The 24,371-nt window shown below is 40.9% G+C and overlaps 1 protein-coding gene across 1 annotated transcript in view; it reads right to left on the minus strand.

Moving 5' to 3' along the window:
* Positions 1–2,360: 2,360 nt before the first annotated feature.
* The window catches only part of LOC120457536 (scavenger receptor class B member 1-like), a 30,730-nt gene continuing 8,719 nt past the window's right edge, over positions 2,361–24,371 (minus strand). The window contains exons 2-3 of the mRNA XM_039645082.2: positions 22,384–22,550; positions 2,361–2,456 (exon numbers count right to left, since the gene is read on the minus strand). Coding sequence (XP_039501016.2) covers positions 2,361–2,456; positions 22,384–22,550 — 263 coding nt within the window. The remainder of the gene's footprint in view (positions 2,457–22,383; positions 22,551–24,371) is intronic.

Consider the following 24,371-nt stretch of genomic DNA (forward strand, 5'->3'; position numbering starts at 1 on the left):
AAATTCAATTATGCTGACCGATGCAGTTTGATTGAAGCGCAATAAGTTGACCATGGTTTGGTTTCCAAGCGAAAGCTGTGTTTTTTGGAGTTTGATTGTTTATCTTAGCGGGTAGCTAAGTGCTGGCAAAGGCAATGGCAAAAACAAAGACAAAGGAAATGCCGCCTAGATTGAAATTTAAAATTTGTTTATAAACTGGATAGAGTGCTATGTTTACGGGTTGGATAACTTGCGCGACTCGTTGAGTCATTGTTGCACGGATGGAGAAAGATCCTGAGGCCAACATGCCCACATTTGATGGTGCCGGGTGGCTGAACGGGGTCAAAATCCTGAAGTGCATGGATGACCCGACGAGAAAGTGGCTGACGTAAACGGTCTGCCAATTGGAGGCGTTGTGGAGGGGGCCCAGCTGGAGTGGTGGACAGGGAGCTAATCCCGTCCATTCCTAAGGCGAAGGTTCTCTTTCCCATCGCAATCCAAGGGGTCCGGGCGCTGTAGCTGCTGCAGCGACAGAATCCGGACATTCCATGGTCGAGGCGTGGGGCATGGGGAGCGTGTACCTGCGCCTCAAAAAACGCCATCCCGGGGATAAGGATGCTCACACCCTGAAGGCAGGTGGAGAAGGACCTAGGTCTGGAAACCATCGCGGAAGCCGCCCAGGGACTTTCCCTGGACGAGGTGGACGAGAGGACGGTGACCTGACGTTGACAGTCAACCCATCGAATGGAGATGAGCCCAGTACCATGCCACTGAGGGTGCTGCAGCTCAATCTTCATAAAAGCAAGATCGCGTCGGGGAACTCCTCATCGCCCTGGACCTAGGGTCCCGACATAACTTTGGTCCAAGAGCCATGGATTGCCTCGGGCAATGCCGTCGCCGGACTAAAGTCCTCTAATCACAACCTGTTCTATACACCATCGGTAAGCAGCCTGCTTGCTAACCTTATGTCTCACTACAGCACGGATGACCTGACTGTTGTGATGCTGGAGAGCGAGAGGAAGCGCCTTCTGATAGCTTCCTGCTACATGGCACATGATAGGACGGCCCCACCGGAGGAACTCAGGAGCATGGTGGAAGCCAGCCCCAGCATCACTACGTGTGGGGGAGCCCCGACATCAACGACAGAGGTGAGTCACTCTTTAACTTTTTACTATCAACTAACCTATGCATAGCTAACGTGGGGGACGAGCATACCTTTGTAGCTTCCACCTCCTCGAACGTGCTAGACCTTACACTAGTAAGGGGACAATGTACTATGGTTTCAGAATGGAGAGTCCTTGAGAGACCATTCTTCTCAGATCATAAGTACATACAATTCATATACGAATTCGACAACTCTTCCAAACCATCCTCTTTCAGAAACCCCCGGAACACTAACTGGGAAAAGTTCAAGAAGACAATCTAGACACGACTCGCGTCTAGCCCGGGCCTAGAAAAATCCGCTAGAGACATAGAAAAGTCCCTAGAGACCCTCTCCAGGGAATTATTAGATGCGCAACGCGCAGCATGCCCGACATCTAGAGACAGGAAGAAGACGAGGCCACCCTGGTGGAACGGTAATCTTTCGCTTCTACGCAACAACCTTCGAGAATTTTTTCAAAATCGCCAAAGACGCGAATAATGATATAATTGTAAAAACAAGAGCTTTTTCTTGAGTATAAATGATGTCGGATGGTGCTAGTTTAATAGTTAAATTTTAATGACAATTCTTGATTATTTCTCCTCACTTAAACTCCTCGTGGCTATATCTTCAACTTCAATTTTTCATCTATATTTGTTCTATATACTCTCTTTTTTCTAATTCCTATCTTCCACTCGTTCGCTAGTACGAGTTGGCAGCCTAGCGCAACAGCTGTTATGTTAACATCATTCAAAAAGCGCGGAATTCTAATATACAAGATTATTCTAATTGGGTTTTGACCCAACAATAATCAAAGGGAAATACAAGATTCTACTCAGGGATTAAAAGAAGGAAATACGCAGGGCAAAAAGAAGCTCGTGGAGAAACTTCTGCTCCAATATCGAGACTGCCCCAGAAACGACTAGACTCCGGAAGCTGCTATCGAAGCAGCCAACCATACAGAGTCAGCTCAAACGCGATGACGGACAGTGTACTGAGGGCAGCGAAGAGGCCCTAACAGCTCCTAACAGTCTCACCTCTTTCTTACTCAAGACGCTAGAAAAGCTGCTCGACATATACATCAGATGTGGGACGACTACTGTCATCCAACCAGCACGCTTAAACGAAAGGCTAATCAGTGGAGACGGCACTATACTCATTAGTAGCCACCATTAAGAAAGCCCTGCATAACCAAGAATATGCTCTCGGAGTGTTTGTGATATATTCGGAGCATTCAACATCAGTTTGTGGATAAGAAATCTTCTAAGCTGTAGACTGGTACAATCGATTGGGGCACCGCCTGTCGCCGCTCCAGTGGAATCTGGTGGTAGATGACCTGATCAAGAGATTCGAGAGGAAGGCACCAAAAATAACAGCCTATGCTGACGACAAAAGCAGTCTGTCCATCGACGCTCAGCTCGTATGGAATCAACGCTCAGGGAGATATGTGAGTGGGTGAAGACAACGCGGACAAGACGGACCTCATTCTCTTCACCAAGAGATACAAGGTACCGCGTAGTCCACACGAAGATAAACTCAACCAGGCTAACCCCGAAGACACAGGTCAAGTACCTCGGAATTGTTTTAGACAGCAAGCTGACATGTAAGCCCAATGTATTAGAGAGAGTGAAAAAGGCCAGCATAGCGCTATATGCATCCTAAAAGATGCTTAGCAGCACATGGGGCCTCTTACCCGCTCTAATGCACTGGGTATACATCTCGGTGGTGCGTCCAACACTGATGTATGGAGTCTTAGTGTGGTGGCAGGCCATGGAAAGACGACTTACAACAAGCTCATGGAGAGAACTCAGCGGCAGCCACTGCTCTGCATAACAGGGGCGCTGAGGTCAACCCCCACAAAAGCACTCGAAACTATAATTGGAGTTGATCCCCTAGACATCCACGCGCAACTGATTGCAGGAAAGGCTGCACATCGCCTAGTTGCATCAGGGAATATGTCTCTACAAGGATTCGGGCATTGTTCAATTGGTCGAGACATGAGTAGTATATCTGACTATATGGTCACCAGAACGTGCCCGGATGTAAGAACAACAACATTCATGGGACCAGACGACTGGAAAACAGGTCAGGACCATACTCAACACCTCAACATATACACCGACGGCTCCAAGATGGATGGAGGAGTTGCAGCGGGCATATACTGTACAGACCCTGAAATGAGGCTGTCGTATAAGCTACCACTGCAGCATATTCCAGGCGGAAGTATTCGCCATAGGGAAAGCGGCAGAGCTTGCGCAGAGCATTGACCACCCACATGAAGCGGTCAACTTGTTTGTAGACAGTCAAGCGGCGATAAGATCCATGCAACCGTCAGCGGTCAGTTCCAAAAGTGTACTGGCAAGCAGGGAGGCACTATATATCCTTACCACAACCACGTCAGTGCGGTTCTACTGGGTTCCCAGCCACCAGGGCATCGATGGTAATGAGACGGCAGACGAACTTGCAAAGAAAGGCGTCGGACTGGCGAATGAAAGATCAGAAAACGTTCCTGTCTCCCTTAGAACGCTCCAAAGCGAAATGGAAAGACGGGCCGACACACAAGCCAAAAGCAGAAGGAGGAGAACTTCCACCACCTGAAAAATTTCAAAAATCATGTGCAAAGAGCGCAACGCAAAACTCAGTCACTACGTGCTGCATCTTCCAAGGAAAGACTGCAGATTGTTAGTGGGAATTCTTACAGGTCACTGCCTACCTGCGGCACACGCAATCAAACTGGGCATTACAGACAACGCCAAATGCCGGCAATGTGATGAATTCGAGGCAATCGAAACCTTGGAGCATCTCATTTGCAAATGTCCGGCCCTAACAAGGGCAAGAATAAACTACCTAGGCGTTCCGGTTCTGACATCGCTAGAAGTTGCCTGCAGGAAGAAGACAAGCCAGGATCCTAAAAGATTTCGAAAACCGCGTAAAAATTCTCTATGTCCATAAAGAAACATTCGGACAGCTACGGGCCATATTGGCCTATGCGCAGCGCCGTCAGGGCCTTCCGACCTAACCTAACCAAGCTTAACAAAAAAAAAATTTTTGTAAAAAAGAAAACAAAATGGCGGAAATATGACCGATCCAGTCACGGTGACAAATTCTGCGGGCGTCAATTGCTGGATAAACTTTCTATCCTAAACAAAAAAAAATTTTGCTTTAATCAGAAAGCTGTAATGAAGTGCGTAGTAGAGGGATTTTGATGATTTCGAAAAATTAAACATAAGTAACCATGAGTTCCTGAAAAGTTAGATTTTTACCCGTGTTTTTTGATATAATAATACTTAAAAAACTATAAAATATGTTTTTTTTTTAATATCGCTCTATCACGCACTTGAACATCGAATTCTTTATAAAATGCCGTTTAGCTTACGTGAATTGATTGAATAGTTCTCTCGTAATCGCGACGCCCGTATTGTAAAACATAGTTTAAGAAAACGAGAACACGGCCGTTAAGCCACCGTGGGGGCGGAACCGGACTTTACTTCTCTCGGGTCGATTATCTCGAAAAATATTTATCGCAGCTTAACGAAATTTTGGGAAAATATTTTTAAACATTTTATTTTTTGATTAAATGAAAAAAAAAAATATTTTTTTTTGTAAATAATGTAAATATTATAAGTTAAAAATAAGGTAACACTTTAACTATCGATAAGAAGGGCACTCGATATATTATAATCGACGGTGCACGATCGAAGGAGTACGGGCACTCTCTCGAGAAGGCGCCAGACGAACAGAAGTGTGAAGATCAGAAAATAAAAGAAAATAAAGATTTTACATACCAGGTGTGGGGTCAAGGCCCGTATAAAATAGAACGCCTTTGTTATGAGATATAGTGAAATTTTAAAAAGAACGAGACCTGAGCTGAAAGTTATTCTAGATCGAGAGAACGTGTTTTTCCAAGAAGACGCCACCATATATCAACTCCGTGCAGCGGCGAAAACCATTATGGACAATAAGAAAGCAATAAGAAAGGACCTTTGGTCCTTGTGAAAAAAAAGTCTGGTGATATTCGAATGTGAGTTGACTACCGTGGTTTGAACAAGCGTATCGTTAAAGATAATTTTCCTTTGCCCCTTATTGAAGATTGCCTAGAGTATTTGGAAGGGAAATGTTGTTTTTCTGTGATTGACTTTAAGAGCGGGTTTCATCAAATAGAGGTCGCAGGAAAATCCGTGCCGTATACAGCATTTGTTATCCCTCAAGGACAATATGAGTATTTGAGGATGCCTTTTGGATTAAAAATGGCCCGGCAGTGTTTCAACGATTTATTTCAGAAACGTTTTCAGATTTTATAAGAAAGAAGAGCCTAGTAATTTATATGGACGATATTGTTATTGCGACTAAGACAGTAGATGAGCACCTAGAGATTTTGGGAAAACTTTTGAATCGTATTAGCGAATATAATTTGGAGATAAACAAGAAGAAATGCGTATTTTTGAAGAAGGAATGCGAATTCCTGGGATACAGTGTCAGTAAATACGGGATAAAGCCTAGTGAATCGCATTTGGAAGCCTTGAGAAATTTCCCTGTGCCGCAGAATGTTCATAGTCTTCACTCCTGTTTAGGATTCTTTTCGTATTTTAGACGTTTCGTCCTGTCATTTGCGCGTATAGCTAAACCCTTGACAGAGTTGTTGAAGAAAGGGGGTCCTTTTCCACTGAATGATGAGCAATTAAAAGCGTTTAAAGATTTAAAGAACGCTTTAGCTAATCCCCCAGTTTTAGCCATTTTCAGTCCTGGTCGAGAAACCAAGCTCCATACGGATGCCAGTGCCCATGGATTTGGAGCTATACTATTGAAGCGACAAGATGATGGAAAAATGCATTGTATTTAATTTTATTCCGGTAAAACCACTGCGGCAGAATCCCGGTACCATAGTTTTGAGCTGGAAACACTAGCGATAATAAATGCGTTGCGTCGGTTTAGAGTATACCTTGAGCATAGACCGTTTAAGATAATTACGGATTGCAATTCGTTAGTGCAATACTAAGAGAAAGCTATTAATCCTAGGATTGCCAGATGGTCCCTTGAGTTAGAGAATTACGATTATTCGATTATGCATAGACCGGGTGTAAATATGGCCCATGTGGACGCTTTAAGCAGACAGATAGAAGTTGTCAAGTTGTTAAAAGATAGTGAGTTTGGCGATAATGAAGACTTGTTAAAAAACCTTGAGGAAACCCGTAGAGACAGCCGTAGAGACCAACTTCTAGAGAACCGTAGAGACCAACTTGTTGAGACCGTAGAGACATCCGTAGAGACCAACCTTAGAGACAACAGTAGAGATAGCATAATTCAAAGCCTTTTAGAAATCCGTAGAGACAACCTTGTTGACAGGGTGCCACTTGATGACCTTTGTGAAGATGTCGTAGAGAGACTTCGTGTTATTTTGGAAGAAAACCTTCGTGAAGAAGAAGAGGAAGAGATTGGTGGAATAAATTTTGAGAAAGCGGCCAGTAACTACATGAACGGTAGTAAAAAGGCCTGGGAGATGATAAATTGGAGTTTCGTGAGGACGCTTTTCTAAAATCAATACCGTTAGTTGGAGTTGTAGGAGCCACACCTGATGACGTAGACCTTATTCTACAAACGGAGCAAATGAGGGATAAAAATATAGTTCATTTGAGAGAGAAACTAGAGAGAGGAAACGTGCGTAACTTTGAGTTAAGGGATGGACTAGTATGTCTAAAGAACGTGGACGATTCTTATTGTTTGTAATTAGAAAATCTCACGATAAGTATGTTAAGGATTTAAGAAGGACCTATTGGTTTCCAGAAATGAGAACTAAAGTTGAGCATTTTATTAGAAATTGCCTTTCGTGCATTTTGCATTCGGTGCCGAGATCTATTCATAACAGAACCTTGCATAGTATCCCCAAACCTTGTATTCCGTTTCATACACTCCATATAGACCATTTAGGTCCCTTACCGAGTATCATTTCAAAGGGAAAGCATCTCCTGGTTGTTATTGATGCTTTTACCAAGTTTGTCAAACTTTTTCCCGTTAATACGACTAGTACAAGAGAAGCGAGAGATGCGTTGAGTAAATACTTTGTTATACCCGTTACTCGTAGAGTAAAAGGGTATACTAGATTCGTTGAAAAGTATGTAACAGGCAGAAGGAAGCGTTTCCGACCATATAAAGTATATATATTCTTGATCAGGATCAATAGTCGAGTCGATCTGGCCATGTCCGTCTGTCCGTCCGTCTGTCTGTCCGTCTGTCCGTCTGTCTGTCTGTCCGTCCGTATGAACGCTGAGATCTCAGGAACTACAAAAGCTAGAAAGTTTAGATTGGGCATACAGACTCCAGAGACATAGACGCAGCGCAAGTTTGTCGATTCATGTTGCCACGCCCACTCTAACGCCCACAAACCGCCCAATACTGCCACGCCCACACTTTTGAAAATGTTTTGATATTTTTTCATTTTTGTATTGGTCTTGTAAATTTCTATCAATTTGCCAAAAACCGTTTTGCCACGCCCACTCTAACGCCCACAAACCGCCCAAAGCTGCCACGCCCACACTTTTGAAAAATGTTTAGATATTTTTTCATTTTTGTATTAGTCGTCTAAATTTCTATCGATTTGCCAAAAAACTTTTTGCCACGCCCACTCTAACGCCCACAAACCTGCACTTCTACTAGCTGAGTAACGGGTATCAGATAGTCGGGGAACTCGACTATAGCGTTCTCTCTTGTTTTTATAGTCGACCCCATAGGATTATATCGGATCGCGGTACTTGTTTTACTTCACTTGAGTTCACCACCTTTTGCCAAGAGCGAGACATTGAGCACATAAAAGTGGCCACAGGAGCGCCTCAGGCTAATGGCCAGGTGGAGGGTGTAAACCGGGTGTTAACACCAATGCTAGGGAAATTAGCAGAACCTCTTAGTCAGTCCGATTGGTACAAATTACTTAGTGGAATATGCCATCAATAACGCAGTACATAGTAGCACTCAAGTAGCGCCTAGTGTTTTATTGTTTGGAGTAGTACAAAAGAGACCTGTAGTTGATGAGCTTTCTGAGTATTTAGAGAATAAATTCAATGATGAACCTAGAGATCTTGTAAGCATCCGTGAGAACGCATCTGTTAATATCCAGAATTCACAGATAAGAAATGAAGAGTCATACAGTAGAAAACATAAAGCTCCTCGTGAATATCAAGTAGGTGATTATGTGGCCATCAGAAATGTTGATACTACTGCAGGAATTAATAAGAAGTTTGCCCCTAAGTACCGTGGCCTTATAGGATAAGTCGTGTGTTTGATAATGATCGATACAAAGTAGTTGATATTGATGATTGCCAGTTAACAACTCAACTGCCATTTAGAGGCGTGTTAGAACCTGCTAGACTTAAGCCTTGGATAAGTAATGTTAACGAACTTGTTGCCCTTTGTTTATAAAGATCGTGGTCGATCTGTAGTCAGGTCGGCCGAATGTAAATAATGTAAATAATGTAAATATTATAAGTTAAAATAAGGTAACACTGTAACTATCGATAAGAAGGGCACTCGATATATTATAATCAACGGTGCACGATCGAAGGAGTACGGGCACTCTCTCGAGAAGGCGCCAGACGAACAGAAGTGTGAAGATCAGAAAATAAAAGAAAAAAAGATTTTACATTTTGGAAATTAATTTCTAACTTAAGAATAGCTGAAATGTTGCGGCATGAACTCAGCCATCAGGCTGTGGCGGATCAGCACAAATATCCCAAAGGGTTAAATTTGCAAAGGTGATCAATTGTTTTCCCTCATTTAGTCAGGAAAGATTCGCCAAAACTAACTTAGTTTGTACTCGATTGTTGTGTCATTTCCCAGTCTCTCCCGCTCCCGCTGAAATTGACAGAATGTTGCGATAAGTGGTAATAGTAGTGTCTGAGAGTGCTTGGTATTCTCCAATTGTAATGGTCACTAAGCCAAGGAAAGTTAAAATTTGCCTTTATCAAAAGAAGAGTATATATCAAGTGTGGACCTAAAGGATGCATATTGGCAGGTCCCTTTGGAACCTCAATCTCGAGATAAAATGGCTTTTACAGTCCATGGTACCCCTTTATATCAGCAGCCGAACGCTGGAAGCTTGACAGTCAAGGAGACATGCACTTGTTCACCCTAGTCTGAGAACGGTGACGCTTCCCTCAGCCCACAACCGTTCTTCTCACTACCAACCACGTGTGGCCCCGGCAGTACCAGGCTAGGGTTCAGTTTTACGACGGAAGAGCGGAGACGTCCCGATAATCAAATCACATTAAATTCTAGGCAAAAATAAATATCCAGAAACGAAAACTGCAAGTGTTATTACTGGTAACCGGTGATCACATTTTAATATAAATTTGGTGGGACAAACACACGAAATATACCGAGCTTGCAGCACGTATTTCGTAGCGAGCAGAATAATAAAATCAGTTCGTTACAAGATGTACTTACGAAGTTAGTCCTTCACATAAAGCGCGCTGACCTAACGTTAAACATCTCTAAAAGTCATTTTTGTATGTGACAAGTACGGTGGCCACATTTTCGATGACGGTGGGCGGACGGCTGAGAAGGTAGCCGCAATCACCGATTTTCCTTTACCGATGAGTTTGAAAAGTTTGCGGAGTTTCATGGGATTGTGTGGATGACACCTGAAATTCGTTGCGAATTTTGCAACTCTTCCTGCGCCGTTGACTTTTTTATGACAACGGAACAGATGTTTGGCTTAACAGAGCAGGCAATAGAAGCGTTCGGCAAACTCAAAGAGTGTTTGAGTAAAGCTCCTGTCTTGTGTAGTCCAGATTTCTCAAAGCCTTTTGCAAAACACTGCGACGCTAGTAAGTCAGGAATGATTTTCAACTGACCATAATTTCCGATGATGGGCTAGACCCAGGCTTGAGTCTCCTTTCTTTTTGTTATCCAATTTTAATTTTTTATACCCGTTACTCGTAGAGTAAAAGGGTATACTAGATTCGTTGAAAAGTATGTAACAGGCAGAAGGAAGCGTTTCCGACCATATAAAAGTATATATATTCTTGATCAGGATCAATAGCCGAGTCAATATGACCATGTCCGTCTGTCCGTATGTCCGTCCATCCGTCCGTCTGTGTCTGTCTGTCCGTTCGTATGAACGCTGAGATCTCAGGAACTACAAAAGCTAGAAAGTTAAGACTAAGCATACAAACTCCAGAGACATAAACGCAGCGCCCACTCTAACGCCCACAAACCGCCCAAAACTGCCACGTCCACACTTTTGAAAAATGATTTGATATTTTTTCATTTTGTATTAGTCTTGTAAATTTTTATCGATTTGCTAAAAAACTTTTTGCCACGCCCACTCTAACGCCCTCAAACCGCCATAAATTGTCAGTGTTGAAATTTCTTCTTCGCACATCCACTAGCTGAGTAACGGGTATCAGATAGTCGGGGAACTCGACTATAGCGTTCTCTCTTGTTATTTTTAAATTTATAACCTGCGGCGCGTGCAAAGTGCAAAAAGTGCAAAAATATAGAAATCAAGATTACTCAATTATTTACTCAATTATTTTATTTAACTAAAGCTTATCTTTTAGTACTTAGTCCAAAGACCCTTATTTCTAATGACGCTTTTTATTCGCTTTGGCATACTTTCAACTAATTTTTCGAATATTCCTTTCGGATTATTATTCCATTGGGAAGATGGGTTTGCAAAGTGCTCAAATAGTGTTCATTTCGCATAATCCCGTCAATTTGAGCAAAAGTGGCCTCGACCGACTCGACCTGGCCATGGTCGTCTGTTCGTCCGTCTGTACGTCCGTATCTCAGGATAAAGCATGCAGACTCCAGGGACATAGATGCTGCGCAAGTTTAATGACCCATGTTGGCACGCCCACTCTAAGCCCACAAACCGCCAAAGCTGCCACGCCCGTACTTAGAAAAAATGTTTTGATATTATTCACATTTTTGTAAGTCTTGTAAATTTTCTAGATTTGCCAAAAATCTTTTTGCTACGCTTACTCTCACGCCTACAAACCGCCAAAAACGGTTAGTGTCGAAATTTCTCCTTTGCACTTCCACAAGCTGAGTAACGGGTATCAGATAGTCGGGGAACTTGATTTTAGGGTTCCCTCTTTTTTTTTTTTCGTTTACGGCTACACCTCCCGCCCAACCGACCGAGGGGCGCTGCCGTGTATCGTACGGCTCGAATCGCGATATAGAAGACAGTAAAGGACGAGGAAATATATGTATACTAGTAAGATTTTAGAATTTGTTAAATACGTTAGTATTGATCGCTTTGAGAACGGCAGAGAGTCAGAATTAGATATAATAGGATAGAATCTATTATAGTGAGACCATAATACTCAGTAGGGATCATGCAACTCATAATTAGATATACATTGATTTAAAATTAACGGTACGTAATCTCTAGTAAATCTGCTTGGAGCGGTGAAGTTAGCCGACTAACCAAGTCGGGACTATCAACTTCACCACGAATAAGGTTAAAAATAAGGACTGTTCCAAGCATCGTTCTTCGGGTAGCTAAGGAAGGTAAGTTAATTAACATTAGTCTACGGTTTGCATCGCAAATAAGGCGTTAGGCAAAAAGTAAGAAGTTCTTTTGAACCGATTCAATGCGGTTCGAGTAAACTTCGTATTGTGGACTTCAATCAGGTGATCCATACTCGAGGATCGGACGGACTGGAGACATGAATAAGGTTTTGGTCATGTAAGGATCATCAAATTCCTTTGACCACCATTTTATAAAACCAAGCACACCTCTGGCCTTATTGACAATAGACGAAATATGGTCTAAAAATGTAAGTTTATGGTCCAGAAGAACACCAAGATCATCAACATGTGTAATTCTGTCCAAAGAGTACCCACTTAGAGTGTAAGTCGCGTGTATTGAGTTGGCACGACAAAAGGTCATAACTTTACACTTAGAGCCATTTAAGTTTAATACGCTATCACGGCACCAGGTTTGAAAGCTATCTAGATCGGATTGTAAGTCCAAATGGCGAGAAGTGTCCTTATACTGGAGACAAATTTTACATCATCAGCGTACATGAGTACACGCGACTGGTTTATTATTAAGGAAGATCGTTAACAAAAAGGGTAAAAAGGAGCGGACCTAGGTGGCTCCCCTAAGACACCGGATGTGACTCGGTGAATACAAGAAAGATAATTTAAAGAGGACCCGTTGCGTCCTGCCATTCAGATAACTTAGAATGCAATTTAGGAGATCAACAGGGAAACCTAATAAATCTATTTTTTTTTTAATAAGAGTGAATGATTAACAGAGTCGAATGCTTCACAAAATCCGTATAAATGACATCTGTTTGAAGATTATTTTTAAAGCCCTGTACTACGAAGGAGGTTAGCTCCAGAAGGTTAGTAAGTGTTGGTCTGCGTTTCATGAACCCATGCTGACATGGTGATATAATTGACCTACAAAGGTGCTGTAAATGAGGAGTAATAACGTTTTCAAAAAGCTTAGGGATAGCAGACAATTGGAGATTCCTCTGTAATTGCTTGCATCCAATTGCTACCTTTTTTATCGAGAGGGATTACAAAGGACTCCTTCCATATATGGGGGAACTGTGAAGATTCCAGAGATAAGTTGAACAATTTCAGTAGAGGTTTGCACAAGGCTTCCGCACAGAATCTAAGCACACAGCCAGGAATTCCGTCGGGACCTGGCGAATAAACAGGCTTAACTCGTTGAAGATCATAAAGTTCTTGTTTCTATTATTTTGATCAAGGAAACTGTATATAAAATAGTTAATAATAATAATAATAATAATAAACAAAAATAACTTAAATAACTTTAATTATAACAAACCTACCGAAATGTAATTAAACTTACATAAATCTGGATCTATTACCTTACACTGAAAAAAAATATTAAACTTCATTATGATCTTATTAGTTCTTATGAACCTTGTTATTAGTTATTAGTCACAAGAGCGAAAATAGAAATGAATATTTAAAAATTTAAATACTAGACTCGCCTTATGTTTCTCTGGACAAAGGGCACAGAAGAGCAATGCTCTTAAGAAAAAAGGTCATTGGTAGGGTAGCAATAATTTCGCTAGCAATAATTTTCTCCTCCGTTTCCTCCTTTTCTAAAACTATCCTTTACTGAATATGTTTATTTGATTCCTCCGATTTTGTATACTAGCTCCGATATTATTTTGTCGCAAGCACTCTCAATTCTTGATCCTATTCAATAATGTCTGTAGCGAAAATGTAACTAAAGGGCGCACCCGCAAGTAAAGTTACACCTTACAGTTTAGTTAAACATAATAATTAATTAGATACGGTGGCGCTCATTGTGGGCCTTAGTGAGTTTTTCGATTCATTAAGACTCGCGAATAAGTACTTTCAATTAAATTTTCCGTGTCAGTTTCTTACTTTCAAAACTGTTGTGTTCAGAATTAGTTGTGAAGGGCACGTCAAGTAACTTTAAGTATTGCTGACTGGCCGTAGCTAAGTCTTATCCCAAAGATTTTCCTAAGTGTAACAAACGGATTGGTGGATTTTTCTGAGAAAAACGGAGAAACAGCACATAACTTCGGTTTGGTTTCTGTCCCAGTTTAAGCTACTTCTGCTTAAACGCTATCCTGAAAAAAATAAAGATCATCAATTTAACATGACGGAAAATACTGGTATTACTCGTGAGGATGTCATATCCTCAAAGCTAGTGGACAATTTTTTTCTTCTTTACTATTCCTCAAAAAGAAGATAGATTTTCCTTAAGGTTAGAATACTCGTGCAGAGGAAGAGTAAACAGTCGAAGACTTCGATTGGTTTTTTTTTAATTGGTCTTAGAAATGGAATATCTGCTTTTAAAAAACCTTTACGTATTTCATGAGAATTTTAAGCAGAAAATAACAAACAAGCCCTATAACAGTAGAATATCAAGCAAAGAGTTCTCGCACATTATTGTTGCCAGTTTTATATATTTTTTTTGTTTTTTCTCCATATTGAAATGTGGGATTTTTCTTAAGCATTATGATGTTCACAGATCACAAACTAGTGTCTCAAACTCTGTTTGCGCAATATGTGCAGCAGAGATCATTACACCACACTCGTACATAACTACATGCCAGCATGAATTTCACCGGGAATGCATCGAGAATCATGCCTTATCCGCACCATCCACCTCATATTCAACTCCGTCATGTGACCCATTGCCATCTTCTTATTCAACATTATTATCATGTTTTCATTCATCATCTTAACCTGATTATCAGGTAGCAAGCCCTCTACCAAAACCTTAGCTAGTCAGCTGACTCTGTCCGACTGCGACGAGAAGCACTCAATCAAATTTCACGATGGATATTGCCAATGGATTGGGATAGTCTGGGATCCAGCTTCAGATCAGCTTCTGTTTAATTTTTCTTAAATACCGTCCAATTATCGAGCCACCATGCGGATTATACTGTCAGAATAGACAACTTGCTAACGTGGATTGGGATGACGCATTGCCAGAGCCAGTTCTTTCGTCATAGGGAAAGTTGACCTCACAGTACAAAACAAAACTTACAATTTACACGATTTGTACCGAAAGTCTGGAGCATTCCCTTTGGACTAGCAGGCCTCCATTCTTTTTGCAAAGCTCTTCCCTGTTGCATGCAGTAAAGGAATTGCCAGAGCGCCGTTTTGCGGCTCTAATTGGAAGCGTTTCATTGACAATTCATTGAACTTCCAATTCCTCAACTTTTTCGATAAGTTGCAGCGCGCACCTTGTCAAGACCCCATAAGTGCTATCTCGCCGTCTTCGTTTGCTTTTCCACGAAGGCAGCTCATTTGGAATTTGTCCAGGATCTCACGACGGATTTTTTATCGCAGCGATGAGAAGACTCATCAGCCTTCGACGCAATCCGCGTACCATTTGGAGTGACAATGCTACAAGCTTTGTCGGTGCAAAGAGCGAGCTTGCCGAACTACAAAAGCTATTATGTGGCTGCTGTTGACTAGGCTAAATTTTAGTTTTACAGAGCTTTTGGAGATTTCATCTAAGCCATCGAAGAATTAAGAACTCTCGGATCCAATTTCCTAAAGGGCTGGACAACTACACAACATCTCCTGAGCCTGACATCACTTATCTTCGCGAAGGCCGCCTCAGCAGGCGGCAACTGTTGAGCAACTGGAAAAAAAGAGCTGCGAGTATTGGTCCCTACTGCAAAAAAGGAGCAAATAAGAGAAGTCGCCAAACTATCCGTTCTGCCCATCGATTGTGATATAAGTGGAACCGTACCTCTTCTAACGGGGGAGTATGTTGGGAGCACATTGCCTAGCCATGCGCTCATAGGTGTACCACTGTACATGCAGCTCTGTTCGAGTCTCCCTTTTCGCCCTTATATCTTCTCGCGCTAAAGCTGTCGGGTTATCGATTTAGCTAAGCTACTTTATAATCTTATGACTATAGGTTTATATTTTGAAGCCAAGCTCTTGCTTAGTCAGTCTACATTTTCGAAAAAAACAAAGCATACAAATAAAGCATAATTATAAGCCACTTGGCCCCCCAAGGTTATCTTCCTAATTTCAAGAGATAAACATCAGGAAAATACTTTTATCCGAGCTCTATTTAAGTTGTTAAAAATATATTCCAAAATCATAATACGGTATTTGGAAAAAATTCACTGTGATATATTTAATCAAACGAAACTTAAGAATTCATTTTAAGATTGAAAACCCGCTTTTTATTTGAGGGAAAACGGAATAACTTATATCGACTTATAACATCATTGATAATATTCAAAAGTTTTAGACATACTGCAAAATCCAGTTTTTTTTTAGTTTGGCGTTATCAATTACGAACCACGATATGAAATGACACCGAAATCATATCATATTATACAATCATACAAGCACTTCAATAATATATAATATATATTTCTTTCGCAATATGAATCAAAACCGGAAATGTTTTAATCAGGTTCGGTTTAAAGACGAACTTACAAACTACTTCTTTCGTGTTTTGCATCAATAGACAAGTATAAAACATTTTTACTGCGACCGTATTTACTCTACATATTAAGTATTTTTATATGCACTATAAACTATACATCGATAAAAAAAAACACAGATTTTAAAACTAATAAAAAAAATGCAGCCACTTTAAAGAGGATCTCTCAATAGAACAAAATTAAGCAAACTTAGAGGAAAAGCAGAAATATAAACTATATTAAAGACAAACTGAATTTTCTTTTCTTCCTATTCTAGGTAGCACTTCCTCGAAGTAAGCGCTTTCAACGGTGGATGTGGATAGTGCGGTGAGTGTTAAACATAAAACATCACAAGATTTAATAAATCTAAAAAAAAAGAATTGATTTTCTGAGAAGAAAAAACAAAAATTTTAGCATAAATAAAGGGAAGAAGAAACAGTGATAAGACAGCATAAATAAGCATTCGAGCTAAGAGCTATAATGTTTTGCAATCATTTTATTTTTGCTGAAAGGAATACCCTTTCAGCTGCAATATTCCTCTGGAAAATTCTGTAAATTGACCAATGAATCTTGGTCCTACTTTGAGTTGCCGTCCCATTCCATTTTATACAGTAATTAAATTGATCAAAAAAAATTCAAAATTATTCTCGATTTTAATCGCATATTTAATTCTATACTATTTATATTTATATTATGTGCCCATTGCTTAGTTTAGGAGATATATTTCCTTTTAGCTTTTAATAAAACTTTATAATGTTTTTAAGAAGTTTGAAAGTGGCCGCAGCAAGCTGTGCCTTGTGATGTAGGGTAGCACTTGCAAAAGGTCGCTCAGGCTATTAAACGCTGAGGGTAGGATCAACCATTGGTAGGGTGGGCAAGAGACGAGCCTCCAGAACATCAGAGGAGGTGAGAGAAGGGCTCAGCCAAAGATAAAAATATTTTTCCTGGAGCATTTGTTAATTTGTGTGTGTGTTTTTCTATCCCGGTTAAAGCTTGTTGTTGCACGCAATTATCTTTAGTTAAAATAATGTATAAATCTGAGCAAGATCATCACCCGCGTAGACGACGAGCCGAAGCCGGATCACTATCTTGCGTGCACTCAGATTTCGAGTCAACATCTTGCCAGTTATAGATTTGTCAGTGTAGCCGTTCGTTAGACTTTTTAATGCCTTTTACTCTTTTCTAAATGCTCTTACAAAGGTATGTTCTACGTAATAGGAAATTAACTTGACACGAGAATTTATGTTTGTAAATAGTTAATAAAAAAATCAGGAAACTAATCAGGGAATTTAATCATGTGCAATGAGATAGATATTACTAGATATAAAGTTGAAATTAAGCATACATAGGTATATACGTTCTCCAACAGATTTTTTTTTATTTTAGTATAACAGATTCTTTATTTACATTTGCCCAAGAGGGCAATCAATTAAATTTTGTGATACATGGGCGGTTATGTAGATTCCCTAGGGAATCTTATATTTGATATCTAGGGTCATCAGGGAATCCGAAAAGCCAGGTGAAGTGGGTGATGTCTTTGGAGCCTTCTGCGCTGTAGGCTGTTGTCAAGGAGGTTAATTAATGGATTGCATTTCCCTCTTAATGGATAAATCTTAAGGAACTTAAGGATAAATCTTAGAATACGGCATTCTGCTCTCTGTAGTTTTTTAATGTTTGTAGAGAAGGCAGAGCCCCACAGCTCTATACCGTATGTCCAAGCCGGCTTTATAGAGCACTAACTTGTGTCTAATGGGTAGTGTGCTTCGTCTGCCTAGGAGCCAGGTCATTGAGCGGCATTTGTGTCTCATGAGCTTTACTTTTTCCCCTATGTGCTCATTCTACGTGAGACGCTTGTACATGGTTAGTCCAGGTACTTGGCCTTCGCATTGGACGGTATATTGGGGCCGTTGATGTGGACGGGTTGCCTGGTCTGAGCGTAAACGTGACATAGTTGGATTTGTCAGCGTTTATGTTGATGTTCCACCTTTTTAGCCATGGCTGAATCGTGCCCAGCTCGTGTTGCAGCCCTTGCGTTGCAAAAGCAGGAGTTGCATCAGAGCACAGGAGCCTTTCGTCCGCGTAAGTGCATGTCAGTATTCTGTTGTCTTCAGATACTGGCATATCTGAAGTGAATATGCTGTACAGCACAGGACAGAGGGGTACTCCAGCTCTCACCACTCTCTCGGAGTTACTGCTTCTCACGTAGAACATCCTCTTTTTGACGTATGCCTTAAGGAACACGTAGTATGGGGCCGGCAACTGTTGCTTTAGCTTGAATAGCAGGCCGAGGTGCCATAAATTGAGGGTTTTGTCTGCTTTAAAAACTAATGCCAGGTTAAAAAGCCTGAGCAGCCAAAAATGACTTGTTGGGTGTGTGATAAAATGGTGCACACTAATTGTGCAGGTTTTAGCGGCCAAACAAGTGATGCCCTAGCTAAGGGCCACCATCTAAAATACTTTTGTGATGCTTGCCTAGGGGTTGAAAATGAGATAAAATCGTTTATGCGCCAAACTAAAAGTGGCTTGATAAAACTGATCAGCAGTTTTGACGTAGTTAGAGAAGTTTAAAGTTTAATAGCCTTAAGCTATTAGAAGAATCTACAAAGAGCAAGAAAGCAGCTGGTGGTAGGATGCCTTAAGAAAATGAACCGCAGCCTACGGCAAGTGATTAACAGGACCCCACAGCTGATTAGTTCTCGATCCCAGAAAACCCTCAAATTAACTAAGTTCGGCAGCTAAAAATGATTTGGAGCAAGCCGATCCATTCGCGGTGGAGGGTGTCCAGCTTGGGACTGCTATAGAATTCGTTTTGTCAAAAATAGAAAATAACTTGCCAGGACCACTGCACCATCTTCCACTTCTACTTCTTTCTTTTCTTCTTCAAACAAAAAATATCATCTGGGGTCACTAACTCTTATCAAAATGCGAGAGGCGGTAGAAATCCACTCCGTATCCACACTTAGCACCACAAACGATGTCATAGAAAACCAGTTCGGTTAGACTTACTGTTATTTTCTTGCTTCCGTTGAAATCCCATCGGGAATACTTTCTTGCACGGCAGAGCTTTGAATTTCATTTATGGGTCTTCTTTGCATCCGTTTCTTTTGGTTTTTCAACCATCGGTCCACTCTGAGGCCTTCCTTTTTAAACTCTGCCATGGATCTTATTGGGGAAGTCAACAGTAAACCGCCCATTTGGGAGTTAATGTTATCTTATAAAAGCTCAACGAATTCATCTTCAGCGATCTTGTGTTCAATTTAAACTGTAAATTTGTCTACCTTTAATTCCTTTCCATCATCTTTTTCACCTTCGTCCAGTCACTTTCAGTCTTGGAAAATGTCCGTTTCATTTCTCTGGCGAGCGAATAGAAGTCAATATCATAATCCTTCACGCTATTGTCCATAAGTTGGCAATACCATTTTCTAGTTACACCTACAAGCAGACTACGGAATTCCCTAAAAACATGCTGTTGACTTATTCCATATAATTCTTGCAACCTTTTCGAGCAGAATTGAAAACTTTCAACAGTCATACCGCGGCCGGTTCCGAAGAATTGTAAGTTCCATTTGTCCAGACGAACTCCCATTGGCACTCGAGCTTAAAATGTTAAACTCCGGTCCAATTCGGGGTGAAACTGGTGACTGCATTCTGCTGTAAAGCATTGTGGAGGTATCTGTTGTGGTGTCGCCGTTCATCTGCGCTCTTCTAATCGGTGCATCTGGCTATTAAAGCACTCGGTAGAGTTTTATGGTGGTCCAGGTGGTGGTGGCCAAGTCTGTTAAGCTTGTTACTCAGTCACCTTTTTTTCACGGCGTTAATAATATTTGAAATCATTTATTACTGTGTCTTTCTACTTTGTCTCACCAAATATATTAATATTTTTTCCCGTGTGTCGGTTGTATCTGACCGGTCTTCCGAACTTGTCTGGTATCGCGGAAGCTAACTGGATCGGACTCCACAACAGTTTTTTTTTAATTCCGTGAGCTCGAGCTCCACAAACGACCTGGCTTCTTGGCCTAGTAATTAAAAAAACGGTCTACACTTAGCTGTTTGGTATTATGCTGTTCGCTCTGCATTTAAGTCGCTCAAATCAATTGCTTTTGTAACATATGCAAATGCACATTAATGCAAAACCTCGTTCGAATAAATAAATAAACTGTAATAATTCGAAATCGATACACATTAACTAAAGTATTTCATCTTCGGTAAATAGACAATAAAAAAGCATATACCCCCAACATGTGGTGACCCCGGCGTGATTTGTGCATAAAAGATTATGTTTTGTGCAAATCCTACAAAGCTGTTTAAAGCATTAATTTTCACAAAATCGCTGTTGCTGCTTAGTGAGTTTTCTGACCTCCTAACCTCACAAAATAAAAATCCTAAAGCATCTTTTGATCATGCCTGAGATACACTGCGCTGGAAACCATTCGCTCACTAGAAATATCGTATGGCAACTATGGCAACTGAGATTCTGGGGCTAAGAGCAGTGCAGAGTAGTTTAGTTTCAAGGCTTCGAGAACTGTCGGATAAATGTAACGCTCATACTCGCGCTCTAAGTGGAATGGGCTCAATGAAGCAAATCGCTGGGTAGATGCGTTGCGATACGATGGGAGGTGCATTCCTAAAAAATTAAGTTACAACGGGGGAATCCATGCTATCGTTTCTGGAGCAGCGATGCAGGACGCTGGAGAATATGGAGTTTGCCATGCTAGACTATGCGCTTGGCGATTCTAGTTTTGATATCAATGCGATCTCAAACATCTTACTACTCCGTTTTATTGGCTACGTGTTCCCACCAATATTTCACTTTTTCCCTATTTTGTGAGTCAACGCCTAACTGATGAACTTTGCCAATTAACGAAGGTGGCAGCGGAACTGGTTATTTGCCACTCGTGTATTGTTGAACTGCATTTTCTTTGTTGCATTCAGTCTGACTTAACGAGGTAGTTGTACATCTTCCTCTGCTTTAGATTCTGTACGTTTTATTAGTGAATCTTCAAAGTCGTAGTATCTTAAAAAGAGGGTGAACGTAACCATGCTTTCGTAGCATTCCATTAGTTGTGTTTACAGAGCACTTGGCTAAAGTCGGAGATCTAGGTACGTACAAGAAATACAGGCACGACCGTCCCTTCAGGTGGGGAATTGCGGAGAGGTCCTTATTGCAGTTAGGTCTACCGCTATCCAAACCGATACTACGTTGCCCACAGAAGAAAAATCAAATATCCTTCATATCACAATATTACTTTATTGTAATGACGGTATTGACGGCGGGCTCGCCGGCAGAACGTATTATTCAGCAATTACTTCGTTATATGCGTTACTTATAAAGTAAACGGACATGCTGGATTCGTTAAAAAGTATGTAACAGGAAGAGGGAAGTGTATCCGACCATATCAAAATATATATTCTTGATCTCATGATCAATGGCGAAGTCAATCTGGCCATGTCCGTATTTCTTTCCGTCCGTATGAACGTCGAGATGTCACGAATTATAAGGGCTACAAAATTCAGATAAAACATTCCGGAGACATAGACGCATACCAAGTTTGTTTTCAAATGTTGTGGCGCCCCTTCTAACGTCCCAAAGCCCGGCCAAAACTGTCAGGCCCACACTTTTGAAAAATAATTAAATGTTTTTATTTTTTTTCCCCCCAATTTCTACCGATATTCCAGAATTTTCTCGTTCGCCATTCCACTAGCTGAGTAAAGGGTATCTGATAGACGTGGAACTCGACTGTATTATTTATTATACCCGTTACTCGTAGAGAAATATGGTATACTAGATTCGTTGAAAAGTATGTAACAGGCAGAAGGAATCATTTCCGACCATATAAAGTATATATATTCTTGATCAGGATCAATAGCCGAGTCAATATGACCATGTCCGTATGTCCGTCCATCCGTCCGTCTGTCTGTCCGTTCGTATGAACGCTGAGATCTCAGGAACTACAAAAGCTAGAAAGTTAAGACTAAGCATACAAACTCCAGAGACATAAACGCAGCGCAAGTTTGTTGATTCATGTTGCCACGCCCACTCTAACGCCCACAAACCGCCCAAAACTCCCACTCCCACACTTTTGAAAAATGTTTTGATATTTTTTCATTCTTGTATTAGTTCTGTAAATTTCTATCGATTTGCCAAAAAACTTTCTGCCAAGCCCACTGTAACGCCTACAAACCGCAAAAAACTGTCAGTTTTAAAGACTCTTCTTCTCCCTTCCACTAGCTGAGTAACGGGTATCAGATAGTCGGGGAACTCGACTATAGAGTTCTCTCTTGTTTTTGTCTTTAATTTGTTGTAAGCATATATATGTAAATAAATAAAATGTTGTAGTGAGATGCACTTACTGGTTGAATAACAAAAGTTGAAGAGTGTTTTTGCGGATCTGGACTTATGCCGGTGATGTTTTTTTGGAGCCCCAAATCACCGTTCATGAAGTGTGGGAAACTCAAGGAGATTGGGAATCCATAGTAGCAGTCAGTAACGTCAATAAGTCCAACCGGCTGGCAATCACCTATGGAGTACAGTGAAGTATAAGAGAAAAAATCAAACAAATTTGGCATAAAAAAAAATAAAAATTATAAGTGGGTTGTAAATTTAGTATTATTTGTTAATACAGATAAACAATGTTTAATTTATTCTCCAAACCATATGTGTCCATTGATAACATCCTTATAAAACATCGTACCTTAATACCGATTTATGAAATTAAATATTTTAGTAAAAGCTATTTACTATTTTAACCTATCAAATGAGTGAATAGACTAACATTTTTTTAAAAGTGTTGCCGTTTTTGGGCCTTGGAAATGGACGGGTTTGGACGGTTTGCATGAGTTAGAGGTAGATTATTATCAAATCAATAGAAATTTACGAGACTAATAAACTAAACACTTTAAAGGCTAATAAGATCGGTCTAAGAGTTTTTGTATATTTGTATAGAGATTTTTACTTGTCCACAAGCTTTTATTTCTGTGTTTATAATCATTACTCGTAGAGTAAAAGGCTTTACTAGATTCGTTGAACAGTATGTGACAGGCAGAAGGAAGCCTTTCTGACCATAGTATATATATTCTTGATCAGGATTAATAGCCTAGTCCATCTGGGCATGTCCTTCTGTCCGTCCGTATGAACTTCGGGATCTCAGGAACTACAAAAGCTAGAAAGTTGAGATTAAGCATACAGACTGCAGAGATAAAAAGCAGCGCAAGTTTATAGGCTCATGCAACGCCACTGAGTCCTTTCCCAGGACACAGGCACGAATATACCGACGTAACAGAATTGCCGCCCAACGTAAGGATTTGTCATATTTGTTAGGGAATAGTGTCATTAGTTTCAATGAAAAATAGGCATGAATTCCAGCTTTCAATGTCCTAACTAATTTGACTATGTATAGAATATTGGACTTAAGTAAAGTTAGCGCGCGCTTAATAATTCTTTTACCATTTAGTCTAGCTTAAAGTCCCCAACTTCTTCAAAATGTGGGAGATTTCCTAGTTATAATATCAAACAACTAAGTGCCGATCGACTTTTTTTTTGTTATTAACGTAAACATAATTTGAGGGTGATATTAGGCCAAGTAGCCAGGTCGTTCGAGAAGGATGAGTCCAAAGAATCTGACCGGAAAACGTAAAATCGACGCTGCCCGACGTTTAGTTTCTTTGTTTCACGCTGCCGGCGTACTAGGCCAAGTAGCCAGGTCGCTTGTGAGGCACGTGGCCAGGGAAATAGGAAAACTGTTGTGGAGTCCGAAGATATCGGTCAAATAGCAGCAGGTTGTGGAGTCCGCAAATATCGGTCAAACAGCCTGATTTTCCGACGACTGGCGGGTGGGTATTCGGACATACACTGTCTTAGGTGGACCAGTTCACATATGGAGCCATTGTAAAAGCTCTCCAGGAGAAGGTGGGCCAGCTCACATATGGAACCAAGTAAATGCTCCCCTGGAAAGATGGGCCACTTCACATATGGAACCATAGTAAAAGCTCCCCAGGAAAAGGTGGGCCGGTTCACATATGAAACCATCGTAAAAGTTCACCAGGAAAAAAGAGGGCCAGTTCTCGTACAGAACCATAGTAAAAGCTCCCCAGGAAAAAGCGGGCCAGTTCACGTACGAAACCTAGTAAAAATTCCCTAAGCAGTGGAAGACGGAGGCATGTTGGCCGGGTGTAACCATGTCAGGGCAACGACCAACATCTCCGGGTAGTTATTTGTTTTTTGTTTTTTTGGGGCTTAAATACCGGAAGGTTTTTGACTGAAAGAATTTCATAGTCTGCTGATCGGCGCAGCCAGCAAGTGGTATTGGCAACTCATGGAGGATCGAGCCGAGGATTACGAT

Source organism: Drosophila santomea, unplaced genomic scaffold, assembly GCF_016746245.2.
Source record: "Drosophila santomea strain STO CAGO 1482 unplaced genomic scaffold, Prin_Dsan_1.1 Segkk19_quiver_pilon_scaf, whole genome shotgun sequence".
NCBI classification, from domain to species: domain Eukaryota; kingdom Metazoa; phylum Arthropoda; class Insecta; order Diptera; family Drosophilidae; genus Drosophila; species Drosophila santomea.